Source organism: Lissotriton vulgaris, chromosome 2_1 (assembly GCF_964263255.1).
Source record: "Lissotriton vulgaris chromosome 2_1, aLisVul1.2, whole genome shotgun sequence".
Lineage (NCBI taxonomy): Eukaryota > Metazoa > Chordata > Amphibia > Caudata > Salamandridae > Lissotriton > Lissotriton vulgaris.
The window spans coordinates 2,041,719,574-2,041,732,463 of record NC_141687.1 but is presented as its reverse complement, the minus strand read 5'-3'; the positions used below and the strand labels follow the sequence as shown (position 1 = coordinate 2,041,732,463).

General features: G+C 49.1%; 1 protein-coding gene across 1 annotated transcript in view; it reads right to left on the bottom strand.

Annotated features, from left to right (window-relative positions):
* The window catches only part of CEP152 (centrosomal protein 152), an 804,909-nt gene that overhangs the window by 566,841 nt on the left and 225,178 nt on the right, over positions 1-12,890 (bottom strand). Inside the window, exons 10-11 of the mRNA XM_086958276.1 lie at positions 11,063-11,210; positions 10,488-10,579 (exon numbers count right to left, since the gene is read on the bottom strand). Coding sequence (XP_086814402.1) covers positions 10,488-10,579; positions 11,063-11,210 — 240 coding nt within the window. The remainder of the gene's footprint in view (positions 1-10,487; positions 10,580-11,062; positions 11,211-12,890) is intronic.

The following is a 12,890-nucleotide window of genomic DNA, read 5'->3' as shown; positions in this document are numbered from 1 at the left end:
CAGTGTGTGCTGTTTACAAATACAGACACAGTCAGGACACATGCTCACCATGTGGGCGCTGCACAACACTTCACCCTTCATGTATTGTACTTTATGCAAGCACACATACATCCAACACCTGCTTTCATTTTGCATGCAATGCACATGACTACATCTCTTATGCATTGTATTCCTCAGAGGCATATATACACCCAGTGCATGCACTAACCACACATGCACAACACAGTACTGCTCTATCCTTGTACAGTACCCATCCCAGGCGCATACACATCTAGTGCACAGTCAATACTCCTGTGCTACACAGCACTCCACATTTACCTGATGTAGGCCAAGGGGTGAGTTAAGCACACACCAGCTGAACTTTTAAAAAGGTGACTGAGCCTGTAGGCCTCACTCCATGACACAAGATAGAAAGGATCTGTTCACTACTGCGGATCACTACATGGTATGCTGCCACCGCCGCACTCGTACTGCTTAACACTTGGTGAAGGCCATAGCCTTCCATTATTTTGGACAAATACTTTGGGTTCACCTCCCAGTTCAACAAGGCAGAAATACATGAATTAGTCCTATGTCACAGTGCACACACATGATGTGTTCACCTATGACAGAAAAAAAATCAGCATTAGGAATCCAGACAACAGTACAGTTGGGCACTAGGAGAGAGGTAGATGTCCCTTACCATCCAGAAGACTTTTCTGTCCCAACATCCGCTGTATGATTAAGAGCACCTGCTAGTTGGAGGTGTGGAGGACTGGAAAGTACACTGGGACAGGGAAGTCTGATTGTCTGGGGAGGAAGGTTGAATTCTGGGCATGCTGGGAAGGCCCGCCCATGGTCCTGGAAGGGGCAAAAGGAGGAGTGCTGTTGTCGGGAACCCAAGGAAAGGCCTAGGGATTAGGCAGTGGTCCATTTCTCCTTAAATCAATAAAGCGCCTTGTCGAGGGGGGGCGCTAGAGGGCGCACTGCAGAATGGCCGCACTGTCGTGAGGCTCCTGCTGCCCGGAGCTATTATCCGCCTAGGGATCCTGATTACCATCGATGCGCCCTGATCTGACCCTATAGATCTACTGGGATATCGACTGACCACCCACGGTCCAACTCCTGGGCCGTTCGGAGGTTGCTGGCCGAAGTTACGAGGATTCCAAGTTTTCCCGACTTGCGCTCTGGAGGTCTGGTGTCCCTTGGCCCGGCGTCATCATTCATGCCAGCCCGCGGCTCTGCACGTGGGGTGTAGGCCCTGCTCTGCCCCTCTCCACCGGGCCCGCTCGCTGGCCGGGCAGGCTGCTTGTTTCTTCTTTGCCATTGGACTGATTTCTTGGCTCCTACATCTGCCTGCCCAGATACCATTGCTCACGGAGACACAGCGGATCTCCTTCTGGTCGTCTGGGGGATCGCCCCTTTGGTCTGGGTGCGGAGACGGCCATTTTTTCGTCGTTGGGAGTGGCGGGGCGCGCTGGCCTGCTCGTGCCCCCTCGGTTCGGCTGTTGTCCGTGCCCTGTGTCCGGCCTACATCCTAACTCCTACTTGCTCTGGTCCCCTGCTGCACTACTAGCACACCATTATGGGGAAGCCGGACACTAAGCAATCCAAGTTGTCCTTTGACTCTGGAGGGGCTAGGAGGGGAACGCGGTTGCTCCAGGATGCTGGGACTTCGCGGTCCCCCCCCCCGCATGTCGCTGATAGTGTGCCGCAGCCACCACCACCGGACTTTACCCAGATGATGCAGGAGATGAGGCAAGGGTTTGCCACGATAGTGGACAAGGTGGACAAGAATTCGTCGCGTATGGATGCGGTCGTCCAGAAGCTGGACGTGCATGAGGAGCGCCTGACGACGGCGGAACAGCGCATTTCGGACCACGACGACACGGCAGCCACTCATACCACCCAACTGGCGAGAATGGACAATATATTGCGTGTAATTGCTGCTAAGAATGAGGAGTTGGAGGCGAGGAGTAGGCACAATAACGTTCGCATTGTAGGTGTGCCGGAGTCCACAAATGTGGGCAAAATGGAAACTTATGTGGAGAGACTTCTGGTGGGCGCCATTGGGGCGGAAGCATTCTCATCCCAGTTCATCGTTGAGAGAGCGCATCGGTCGCTGGGACCTCGGCCGGCCTCTGGGGCCGCGCCGCGCCCCATCATCGCGCGCCTCTTAAACTATCGTGACTGGGACGCTGCCCTCCAGGCTGCCCGCACTAATCGGGCCCTCTCCTTCGATGGGGTGTCTTTCACCATGTACCCCGACTTCACGCCGATGGTGCAGGACCAGCGTCGTAAGTTCCTGGGGGTGAAAAAGAAACTTCGGGATCTACAAGTGGACTACGCTTTGCTTTACCCTGCCAAACTTAGAGTGACGCACCAGGCTAAGCAACATTTTTTCACCAACCCACAGCATGCTGAGGATTTTGCAAAGCGCCTCCAGCGCGAACGAGCGGCTGCAGATCGAAGAGGCGATCGAGACCCTGAGGATGAACATTCGGCGGCTGAGGAGGAGGTCGCCTGATTGTGGTGACTTTGGTCTTGGATTCTCTTTTTCTGGTGTTGGAACATTCTGGACATCTGTCTTTTACACTGACTGCTACTGACTTCCTTGTCCGCATTGGTGGCCTAACTGATATCCGCTGTTTATTTTTGGTGGTGCGGGGGTCATGTCTTGCCTGAGGTGAGAGTGTACGTATTGTTTCTTGGGGTCGGTGTGGAATCGCAGGATGGTGCTATCTGGTGTCGCGCTCTGGGCACCCACCCCCCCGCGCTGCGCCTGGGGCCGTTTGGTACTCGTTGGCTCGGACACTGGCGTGGTGTGAGGGAGTGGTATCGTGCACCTCTAGAAGGTTCCCCGGAGGGTGTGCCCCACTTGTACCTTTGGTTTGGATTCTAGTCCTTTGTTGGTTGACTGGATGTGTGTTGGGGAACGGGGGGGGTGGGGGTGCGCATGGCCTGATAGTTGGGGTGGCATCAGGTGGGTGGGTGGGGTGGGGATGAAGCTGACCACACTTGCTTGCCCAGGCCTCAGGGGTCAGCGGATAGATTGCTGCTATTGTATGTGTGCACAGGCGCGGCTCCGTGCTCGCTGCTTCGGCTGGCCCATTTATCTTCTCGGCGGAATTGATCCCGGAGCCCTTGCCCCCGTCCGCCATGGGCCCGGATGGAACGGCCGCCATCTTTGGCAGCCGCGTGGCGGTGAGCGCTTTGCACGAGGAACGCGTGTGCGAGTTGTGGGCCGTATGAGCTGGATTGGCTGCGTGCTGTGCATAGTGTTCTCTGAGTGCTTGTTGCATGGATGGTTCAGCTGGGGGGGGGTTGTTGTGGTTCTGGTTGCTTGGTTTGGAGATGGCTGGGATGTGTGTGGAGTGTATGCGGGGGGACGACTGCTACCTAGGGTGTGGTCCTGTCGATGGCTGTTGATGGGAGTTGGGTGTTCCGTATTTGCTTATTGGGTCCTGTGGGGCCCGGAAGCTGGCTAATGTCGACTGCTGTTATAGATCAGATATCGATTTTGTCCTGGAATGTACGGGGACTTAATGATGCCAGGAAATGTCGTAGTGTGATCCAGTATTTGGACAGGCATGCTATTCATGTTGCCCTCCTCCAGGAGACGCATCTGCGTCCCGCTCCTTCCCCCAGCTTTGGTGGGAGGTGGGCTGCGGCCAGGATGTTTGCTTCCTATTCTTCTTATGCTCGCGGGGTTGTTATCCTTGTTAAAAGATCGCTCGCATTTCAAGAACTGGGATCTATGGGGGACCCTGAGGGGCGCTATGTGCTACTGTGGGGGCGGCTTGGGCAGAACACTGTACTGTTTGTTAATTGCTATGCTCCTAATGTCGATACGCCAACCTTTTTCGTTACATTGTGGGGTCATGTGCTTGCTGTGGATGCCACTTACATTGTGTGGGGGGGGATTTCAATTTTGCATTTCATGCCCAGTCGGATAGATCGGAAGGGAGCCCTCAGTATAATGTGCAAGCTAGGGAAGTATTGCGTGGGATTGTGGAGGAGGCTGGGTTGATCGACAGCTGGAGGTACACCCACCCTGCCACTAAGGAGGGTACTCATTACACTACATATGCTCGTTCATGGGCGAGACTGGACTATGTGTTTCTCCTTAGAGGGTTGGTAGCTGGCCTGCGGGAGGCTACACATCTGGCTCGTACGTATTCTGACCACTGTCCGGTGAAGGTTGCTCTATCCGTCCCCGGGCTGCATAGGCCGCGCCCGCCTTGGCGCCTTTTTCCGACTGCGTTGCTTGACCCGGTGTTCAAGGAGGAGCTTGGCGACGAGGTAGAGGCGTTCTTCCCTAGAAACAAGGGCTCTGTTGACAGCGTCGAGGTTATATGGGAGGCGTTCAAGGTTACGATCCGGGGAGTCACTATTTCTAAAAGTTGTGGAATCCTTAAACTGATTGTTCGTACCCTCGAGGACTTGGAAGCTGACATGCGAGACTTAGAACGCAGGATGCAGGTTGACTCTGATCCCGATCTTCTGGCCCAGTTCCGTACTAAACTCTCCGAGTATGAAGAGGAGGCTGCTAGAGAGGCTAAACATAGGGGAAGGTACTGGACGGCGAGGCGATACTGTGAGGGGGAGCGGCCTGGTAAGGTCCTCGCTGCCCTTACTAGGCATCCAAGACATGGGTCGGACGTGTTGGAATTGGTGTCGCCGGATGGCATTCGCTGTCGGGACACTGCGGAGATTCAGCGTACTTTTATTGACCATTACGCACACCTTTACACGACACAGCAGACTGGTGAGACACGTTATGGTGGATTTCTTGATGAGCTGGCACTCTGCTGGCTATCGGATGATCATCGAGCGTTCTTAGGTAGACCCCTGGAGGTGGAGGAGGTCAGAAATGCCATCATGTCTTTGAATAATGGGAAGGCCGCCGGTCTGGATGGCCTTCCTGCTGAATTTTATAAGTGTTACGTGGACATCATGGCCCCTGTTCTCCGCGAGGTTTTTGAGGAGTCCCTGGAGGAGGGGCGTCTGCCGTGCTCCATGCGGGAGGTCGCCATTACGTCGCTGCTCAAGCCGGGGAAGGATCCGTTGGATGTGGGCTCCTATAGGCCCCTCTCATTGCTCAACTGCAATGTCAAAATTCTCACGAAAGTCTTGGCGGTGAGACTTGCCGAGCTCATGCCCGTTATTGTACTACCTGATCAGTCGGTGTTTGTGCCCGGCCGTGCTACCTCCCACAATCTTCGCGCCCTGTTTTCGCTTGTGTCGACCATTGCTCCTGATATCCCGGTTGCCGCCATCTTTCTGGATGCCACTAAGGCGTTTGACTCCGTTGAGTGGGGCTATCTTATCGATGTTCTTTGTCGGATGGGCTTCCCCCGGATCTTCATCTCATGGGTTAAGCTCTTATATACTGATCCGATGGCGAGGGTGGTGGTGAATGGGGTGCTGTCCCCCTCGTTCCCTCTCACAAGGGGGACCCGACAGGGATGCCCCCTCTCGCCCCTCTTGTTTGCCATTGCCATTGAGCCGCTGGCCTGCAGGATTCGTCAGCTTCACCAGCATAGCGCCTTTAATTGTCTACAGCGGCAGGTCGGTATTTCTTTATACGCTGACGATGTTACACTTTATGTTAAAGACCCTGAGAACAACCTTAATTCGCTCTTGCGAGAGTTGGTCGCTTTTGGGGGTGTCTCCGGTGTCCATATCAACTGGCGGAAGTCCCAACTTTTGCCCCTCACTGCTGCTGTAGCTAGGTTTCCCCTTGATTACCCTCTGGAATGGTGTGATTCGGAGCTGCGGTATCTCGGCATTGTCGTGTCATTGGATAGAGAAGAAACGGTTCGGCTTAATTATGGTGTGGCTATTACTAAACTTGCAGATGATGTCACTAGATGGATGTCCTTGCCTCTCTCCATGGCCGGTAGGGCGTCACTTATCAAGATGGTAGTTTTGCCCCGCTTTCTGTACCTTTTTCAAAACCTTCCGTACCATCCTGGTGCTTATTTTTTTCGTAGACTTCGATCTCAGCTCATACGATTGTTCTGGGGGGGCAAGCAGCCGCGGGTGGCTTGGACTACCCTTACATTACCCTATTCTGATGGCGGTTTCGATGTCCCTGACTTTGAGCTTTATTATCTTAGCGCTCAGACGCCTTACGCTTATCACTGGATGCGCCCCACGCCGTTTATGCCCCAAATTGCTGCTGAACATTGGGTTGCCCACCCACTCCCACTGGAGGGGATGGTATTGGGCAAGGTGTCAGATGTGGAAACGCCTCGCACGACGGTGACATGCACGGTGGATGCTTGGAAACGGGTGGCTCAATTGCTGGGCGTCTCCTTTCTTTATTCGCCGGCCCTGCCTCTGTCTTATCATCCTGATTTGTCGCTGTTGCTGGAAACGGGGTTTCAACGAATGTGTAGGCGGCTCGGAATCCTTTCGTGGGGTGACTTGTTTCATGAAGGTGCCTTCCGTACGCAGGCTCATTTCTTCGGAGTAGCTGCCTGCTCCCCTTTAGAGCTGTTCTACTTTGTCCACTTGCGGCAGGGCATGCGTGCTTTGTTACCAGATTTCCCTTCGGAGCCGGAGGTTACCCTCCCCCTCCACGTGCTGTTGGTCTCAGATGGGCGACACCTGGTGTCGAAATTATACGGTGCTATTCGCAGACAGCGTTCGGTCCCGGCCAATCGGGTGCGCGAGCAATGGGTAGCTGAGTTGGGAGCCCCTATTACCGACGAACAATGGATGTACTGCTGTGGACTCACAGCCAATGTTTCCTCCAGTTGTCGCCTTAAAATTATCCACTACAAATTTGTTCAGAGGTACTATTACACCCCGGCGAGGAAACTTCAGTTTCATTTAGCGGAGGATGACAGATGCGCTAGGTGTCGTGCAGAAGGCGCTGACTTTCTGCACTTGGCTTGGAGTTGTGCGGGGGTACTGGAATATTGGACTCAGGTCCATGAAGCCCTGCAGATTATGGCAGAGGATGGGGTGACATTTGACCCCTTGGTGATGTTGCTGGGTTATTCTAAGGACGTACCTGCCTCTCACCGTAGATTTGTTGACGTGGCCCTGCTGCTGGCTAAGCGTAGGGTTGCTTGTTGCTGGGGTCGTGGCAGGGTACCGCGCTTCCAGGATTGGTTGACTGACCTCATATACTGTCAGGACCAATATAATATCTACTCTGAATTGATGCCTGTCAGATGCAGACCGAAGGACTTTTGGAGTCCGCTCCAGGTGTACCTCCTAACTAGAGCTGTGCAGGATTCTGATTCTGAACATGGGGATCGTGTAGGGGTTGGTTGACGGCAGCATGGTGGGTTGGGATTTCATTTTACACCTGTTGATCCTCAAGTATCGGGGGTGAGTCTGGGCTGTTTCCTCTTACTGCGAGCTCTCGGGGGCTGTGGCTCCTCCTCTGGCAATTGGATGGTTACAAATTGGGATCGTACCCCTGTCAGGTTATTTCTTGGCCCTACTATCTGACTCTCCTTTGTTTTATTTTCTATGCGCTAATAGAGTGTGTCCACGATGTATTGTCTTATTAGCTTGTCTGTGCAAACTGGATCATTTCTATCTTATCTGCATTGTACGTTCCGATGTGGCTATGTGTGTTGACTGCTATGCTACCCTGTACTTGCTTCTATCTCATTTTTCGAGTCTGACGTACCATTGTGATGGCCATATGTGACTGTATGTATTGTGTATGCACTTCCTTTGTCCTTGCTTATCTCCAAATAAAGGTTTAAAAAAATAAATTAATAAATAAATAAAGCGCCTTGTCAGCCTTATTGCCAAATAGGTGTCAGCCATCAAAAAGCATGCCTATATGGGAAGACATTCCTGGAAAACCCAGTCGTTATCAGCTGGGTGTGGCAGCAGAGTGCTACAGTTGAGGTCATGGCCCTGAATAGCGATTTAGTGGTGTCCAGTCCACACTGAATAGTGAACTTAGCTGTGTTCCGAACATCTAGCCAAGCTTGATCGAGATTGCCCAACTCGTACGGGAGCATTGGCAGCAGCTGCGCAACCGAGAAACCACAAGGCATGAGTTTAATCAGCCAAAGAGGCAAGCGTCGTTCACTGGCCACAATGCCAGGCTGGTGGAAGTAAAGATCCTCTTCCCAAAATTATCCAGCCTCTTTTATTCTCTATCTGGTGGGGTGCTAGGGAATGCGCTTGAGTGCTCAATTTGGCATCGAGACCTGCATCACCAGGCTCTCTGGAGAGGGATGCTGGGAGAGAAAGTTTGGGTCTCCGGGGGCATGACAGTGGTGGCGGGTATTCACCTTGTGCACGGGAGCATCCGTGCAGGATTTGGTCCAGACACCCTGCAGAACGTTGGTGAGGGCCTCATTAAAGAGCTTATGCCTGGTTGAAGCACCTTAGTCAAGACGTTAGTCTTGGCATCGACAGAGGGGAGATGCAGGTCGAAGACATCCGCTGCACTTCGCTCACCATAGTGAATGATGGAGAACTGCCTCGATTTAAATTCAAACAAAACCGAGGTTTTGCTTTTCGGCAGCAACTCTTCTTCTAATTTGTGGCCTCAGGAACTCTGCCCACTCCCTATTCCAATTACAAAGGCAAAAAACCTTGTAGTTATCTGTGATACAGCATTGTCCTATACACACCAGGTAAAGGCCATCACGTCATCCACATTTCTTACATTACAAATTCTGCGAAAAATCTTCCCTTTTATACCTCTGGACCTACAAAAGACAGTTCTCTCGGCACTCATTTTATCTAAATTAGACTACTGAAATGCCCTTTTCGTTGGTCTTCAGAAGGGCCTTCTTAATAAACTACAGGCTCTCCAGAATGCATCTGCTTGTCTACTATTAGGGATCCCCAGACACTCTTCAGCTGGACAAGCTCTCAAATCCCTACACTGGCTGCCTGTGGAGAAACAGATGACTTCAAGGCCCTTTGACTGCCTTTAAGGCTCTTCACAATCGCAGACCAGAATATCCAAAAGACTAGTTCCGTTGGTATGTTCCGCTTGAAATCTGCAATCCGCATCTTAAAAGCTGGTGAAGGTACCCAGATTCCGGTTTTCAAACTGGTGGGGCAAAAGCTTTATTAATGTTACTGCCAGACTATGGAACTGTCTTCCTACCAATCTAAAGAACTCTCCTGATCCGCTTTCCTTTAGGAAAGGCCTTAAGACCTGGCTATTCACCCGTTAGATATTTTTTTGATAAATGCAAGGTTTGAGAAGGACTATGCCCCGGCTATCACCTTAGGTTCTTTTTTTCATCTAAAGCCCAGATACCTTTGGGTATTAGTTTGCGCTCTATGAATAAATAAACAAATAGTGATGGACTCTCCTTCCTCCGTGGTGGGGCATGGATGAGAAACCAAGCAGGAGTCTCGAAATGTGTCCAGATCACTAGTGTCACCCAGCTCCTCATACCAGTGAGCTGTTGGAGCCAGTGTCAATCCAGATCTGGGAGTGGAGCCAGAGGGCCCAGCTGGTGTCGGGAAGTCCCGCCGGCGCTGACCCAGTAGGGACACCTCTTGACTCTGTGACCAAAGGCGTACCAGAAGAAGCCAGTTGCACAAAGATGGAAGTGCATGGCATCGTAAAACTTGCAGGAGTTGCTCGAGCTCCGCGAATCACCTATGGATGCATCAACTTGCAGGCGGCGCAGTCCCTAGAGTTGTGATTCAAACCCGGGCAAATCAAGAGTGGATCATACAGACATTTGTCTGGGACATCTGTCAATGTTTAAAAGGCATGGGCTTGTTCTGGAACATTTCCTCAAACGAAAAAAGAATTGACAAAAAGTTGAAAAAAGTGGTAAATAAACATCTGATCAGCTCTCCCGATCTGCACTGTTGGTGTGGAAAGAAAGGACCTGATGTTGGAGCCCAGGAAGGTACCTATAAGGGTACCGTACACATCACTTCCGATGCAGACAACGTGGATGCGGAGGCGCTGCTCAAGATTTTCCAGATTCAGTCTGACATCTGGGTAATATTCTAGGGTGAGGAATCTGCGGTTGGAAGTCTATAGAAGAAAAACTGAGATGACAGACATAAGGAAGGCCATCTTTAAAATCCAGGAGACATTATGGTTCAAACAAGATATGTCTAACTAGAAACTTACCTTGGTGTCAAACAGGAGAAGTTCTGTAGAATACTCAAAAAATGTAAAATGTGTTAAATGAGCATTAATGCTTAACCTTCAACTGTAATTAAATACCGGTACGGAAAGGTCTACAGGTTCACTGTTTGCCTGTTTCAGTTACACCAGATTTCATTAAAATCAATTTATGTGGCTCAAACCAGAAGAAACACTTAAACTTTGCTAATGAAAATCTCAGGCATGATAGCTATTGATGGAAGGGATGCCAGCAGGTCAAATGAAGGAGGCTGGTATTGCAAAGATTTCCGAAATTACCGTTCTTGCAATTAGCTAATGGATGAATGTTGTACTGTTCATAACAAACAGCAAAAACAACTGAGCAGAAAGAATTCAACATTTATTTGCGAAATACCCCAGAGTAAAAACAAGTAACCTGTAAAGCCTTGTTCATGTTTTCATTCATAATCTTCGAAGACTGGGCTTGCTGAATTTGGAACCGTAACTGGGTCGTTTCTTGTATGGTGCCTAAGGACAGATTACAGTCAACAAGCAGGTTATAGCAAGCTGAACCAAAGATTTCACACAGCCACACAGAAAAACAACAATTTCCATTAATTAAAATGACACCATAGATCCTTTAGTGTGAGGTCAAACATTGATTAAAACACAAAACACAACAAATGTCACTAAAAACAGAAATCAGACTCCAGTCTTGAAAGAATAATTGAGACTAGGGCTTGAAGGTACCCAAACTGACAGTACTGAAAGGCTACACTAATGCTAGAATGTGCGCTATACAAATCTCTATACCATAACATACATAAGACGAGGACCCTGTGTGAGTGAAGCGCTCGGAAAAACAACTTTTAATAATGTTCCTAGGAAGTATACAGCCTAATACAACTATCATACATAACAAAAATCAGAATACCCATGTCATAACACTGTGTTAAGCACTGGAAGAACAGGAGTGTAGATAGCAAAATATAATTCTAATTGGACCCTCACCTGTCTGAAGGAGATTGGCACACTGCCTTTGACTTTCTTCGAGACTTCGTGTTAGTCTGTTGATTATTTCATTTTTTTCTAATTTGCCTTCTTCCTGTTTCCTCTCCAGCTGCTTCACATGGTCCTCAAGGAAAGAGCAATGCTCTTTCTAAAAATGCAATGCATTAGAAAGTGAGAAACTTCTGGTCAGCAACAAGTAATCAGCAGTAGGAAAGTTTGAAGTCATAGCTTTCACACTCAGTGCATAAGTTACACAGAGAATCCAACTTATTTAATATCAATAATTTTTTAACAAATAAAAGAAACAAGTATAGGCATTATGTTAGTAGATACAGATGGATAGAATTTATTACATTTAGGAGAGGCAAATCCAACAAGGAGACAAAATGGGCCCTCTTTCCAATATTACACAGTTGTTGCCTCCTGTGCAGCCAAATGCTGACTAGAGCTTGATTTTCTGTCGTTTTCTGTGCCCTTCATTTAAAGGATTTGCTGAAAATTACTGGCACAATTGTAGTTGATGAGTTGGTATGATGCTACCTGAATTGAGGTTCTAGAATAGTAACAGCTTGCAATTATTGAGATACTTAGCGTCTGCAAGTATTCTAGGCCTGTGTTTCAGAAACATTTGAACATCTTTCACAAGACTTACTTGCAACTTTTACTCAGTCGGGAGAAGGATTTTTTGTGTTATATTTAGGTCGAATTTGGACATGTAGTTTTGTGGTTTTGGTAGCTTACCAATTGTCATCCTTTATTCTTGAACATCTGTGTACATTGTGTTGTAATAGTGTGAATATGCTAAGGCTAGAGATTATAAAATGGCCAATCCAAAGGTGTGACAGGACCTTTCAAAGGATGAACAGTTGGAAGGTGGTAACCTGAACTACAGTATTGTTTACAGGCAGGGTTAAGGTAGAGGGCAGGGCGGTGGGAGATTAAGTTTGAGCCAACTAGTCAACGTTGGGAGTCATAAGGTATATATGGTGATCTGCATTTTTGCTCCAAAGCCAATGTTAAATTTAAAAATACATTAGGACACGGAATTAAATAAAAACATACATTTTAACCTGACTCCATTTGCACACAGAAATGAAATTGAATTAAATACCAGCATCTGTAAAGCGCACAGCTACCTCCGGAGAGGTGTCCCGGCACTGAGGGCCTTCTGGAAGATTAAGCGAGCTACTGCCCAGAGTCTCATGGTGCTGGGCTAACCGGCGTCAGGGATCGAACTGTAAACCCCGTGGTCCGGAGACAGGCGCCCTGACCGCTGCGCCACACCTCTTCCATAGAGACAGTAAATGCATAACATATAGCAGAAATGTAGATGATTCAAGTGTTTAAGCATCAATACCAAATCTACAGCACGGTGCTTCGGTCCACATGTGACTAGCTTCTTTAAAAGGAGCAAACAAAAACAACATTGTCACTCGCCATCATAACGCCTGTATTTTCCAACACCCTTAAAATAAGAATAGTCTTCTCATTGGGAGATAATAAGCAGCAGGTTGCCTTCCAATATTAAACCTAAAAATCCAATCTGTTAGACACCTGAAAAGTTGGAGGTTACAAACTTTCTAATACTCTATTGTCCTATCAACTAGCCAGCTACCTTTAGCTCAGTACTCTTCTCAGCCTCCTGTGAATGAAGAGTAGATGATGGGCTAAATGAATGTTTAAACTTGGTATTGGTAATGACATCTTACAACCAGAAAGTGGAGTTGTGGCACATCTCACCGCTGTAATGACATGTCACCTGCCTCAGATAATTGTGGTGAGCGTGGTGGTGAAGTAGATAGTTTTTGGGTAGGTGAAGGTGGAATAG